The 1,746-nt window shown below is 62.9% G+C and overlaps 1 protein-coding gene across 4 annotated transcripts in view; it reads left to right on the top strand.

The window, feature by feature from the left end:
- The window catches only part of ACP5 (acid phosphatase 5, tartrate resistant), a 3,910-nt gene that overhangs the window by 405 nt on the left and 1,759 nt on the right, over positions 1 to 1,746 (top strand). For 2 of the 4 annotated variants that reach the window (XM_077767993.1, XM_077767996.1), the window contains exons 2-3: positions 1,158 to 1,245; positions 1,473 to 1,733. In XM_077767993.1, coding sequence (XP_077624119.1) covers positions 1,473 to 1,733 — 261 coding nt within the window. In that variant the 5' untranslated portion in view covers positions 1,158 to 1,245. Of the gene's footprint in view, positions 1 to 17; positions 41 to 889; positions 980 to 1,157; positions 1,246 to 1,472; positions 1,734 to 1,746 lie in introns of those variants that run through there. The other 2 variants (XM_077767995.1, XM_077767994.1) reach the window with 2 other exon arrangements.

Genomic DNA, 1,746 nt, shown 5'->3' on the forward strand with positions numbered 1-1,746 from the left:
TCCCGCCATGCGCCCTCGCAACTGACTGGAGGGACCCGTCGTGAGTGTGCAGGGGCGAATCAGGACGGGAGGAGCAAGGCAGGGAGGTGAAGAGCAGGTCAGACGGGCCACATGGGCAGGACCCCCACTGGCCAGGAGCCCACACGCCTACTTCAGCGGCAGCGGCCACTCGGGGGCCTGCAGGCAGCCGCGAGGGTGTGAAGGTCAAAAATCGGTGGTCACATGGTGTGTCACCAGCTGCCTCGGCGCCTGGGTTCCTCCTGTGGGGAATGGGGGTGGGGAGGAGGGGAAGGTGTGGGCAGGACTTCCCGGAAAAGGGAGACCCTGGCGTTTGCGGGAGGGAGGTGACCCTGGGACTCAGACCCATATGTTGTCAAACACACATCACCCACCAGGCACACAACTCACGTGAGAGACACAACACAAACACGCAAACCTGACTCGGCCCGAAACGGGGACACAGGGGCCCCTGGAGGGCTCAGTTGGTTAAGCGTTCGACTTCGGCTTCGGTCATGATCTCAGGTTCGTGGGTTCGAGCCCCGCGTCGGGTTCTGTGCTGACAGCTCAGAGCCTGGAGACTGTTTCGGATTCTGTATCTCCCTCTCTCTGCCCCTCCCCGGCTCACGCTGTCTCTCTCTCTCAGAAATAAATTAAAAAAAAAAAAAAGAAAAAGAAACGGGGACACAGATAGGCGTCCCACGCAGTCCCACTTAGGAACCCAGGCAAATGTCACACACAGACGCGCTGCCCGGGCCTTGCAGGCTCAGTGCGCACATCTACAGGGACAAAGGACTCCCAGGCACACAGCTGACATGTGACCCAGGCAAGCACGCTTGGCTACACACAGGAAACAGCTCAGACACACCCGTGCACAGGCAGCAAACGCGGCCCGGGGAACGCATCGACACACAGGAGGTGTCGGGCTGGGGCCCGCGCACATAACGGGGTGCCCCGGGCAGCTCCACACAAACGGGCTCAGGTGCGCCTGCGCAGAGGCCGCGAGGGCAGGCGCGGCTGCACGTGGGCCAGCCCCCCGACCCCAAATCCCGTGTCCAGCACTGGGGAACTCCAAAGCTCACATGACCCAAGGGGAGGGCTTCTGGAACAGTCGGTGGAGAAACTGCATCATCCTCACTAATGATCCATTTCCGCCCCAGGGAATAAAGGCTCAGTGACCGCCAGTTCTGCCCAGGAGCTCACCTGCCGCTCTGAGCCTCCGGCTGACTGGCTCCTGCCTCCCCCAGGGTGAGTGCGCGGTGTGGGACTCGGGGGGCCAGAATGGCCTTGCACGGCCGCCCTTCCCAGCCCAAGCTGGGCCCCGCCTACCCTCTGACTCTCCCAGGGGCTGCTGCTGGGGGTCCTGGGAACTAGGGTCCCACCCCGGACTCTCCCCAGGGGTCCCCTGCAGGGGTCTACAGGGCCTACCACCCAGGCCTAGGCCCTGCGCCCTCAGACTCCTCTCTCCCCTCCAGATGGACACACGGACTGTACTGCTCATCCTGCAAACCTCCCTACTGCTCCCCCTGGCGGACGGGGCCAACCCAGTCCTGCGCTTTGTGGCTGTGGGTGACTGGGGAGGGGTCCCCAATGCCCCGTTCTACACAGCCCGGGAAACGGCCAATGCCAAGGAGATTGCCAGGACCACGCAGACCCTAGGCACAGACTTCATCCTGTCCCTGGGGGACAACTTCTATTTCAGCGGCGTGCAGGATGCCAACGACAAGAGGTTTCGGGTGTGTGGTCTGG

The sequence above is a fragment of the Crocuta crocuta genome, unplaced genomic scaffold (assembly GCF_008692635.1).
Source record: "Crocuta crocuta isolate KB4526 unplaced genomic scaffold, BGI_CrCroc_1.0 scaffold115, whole genome shotgun sequence".
Taxonomy (NCBI): Eukaryota; Metazoa; Chordata; class Mammalia; order Carnivora; family Hyaenidae; genus Crocuta; species Crocuta crocuta.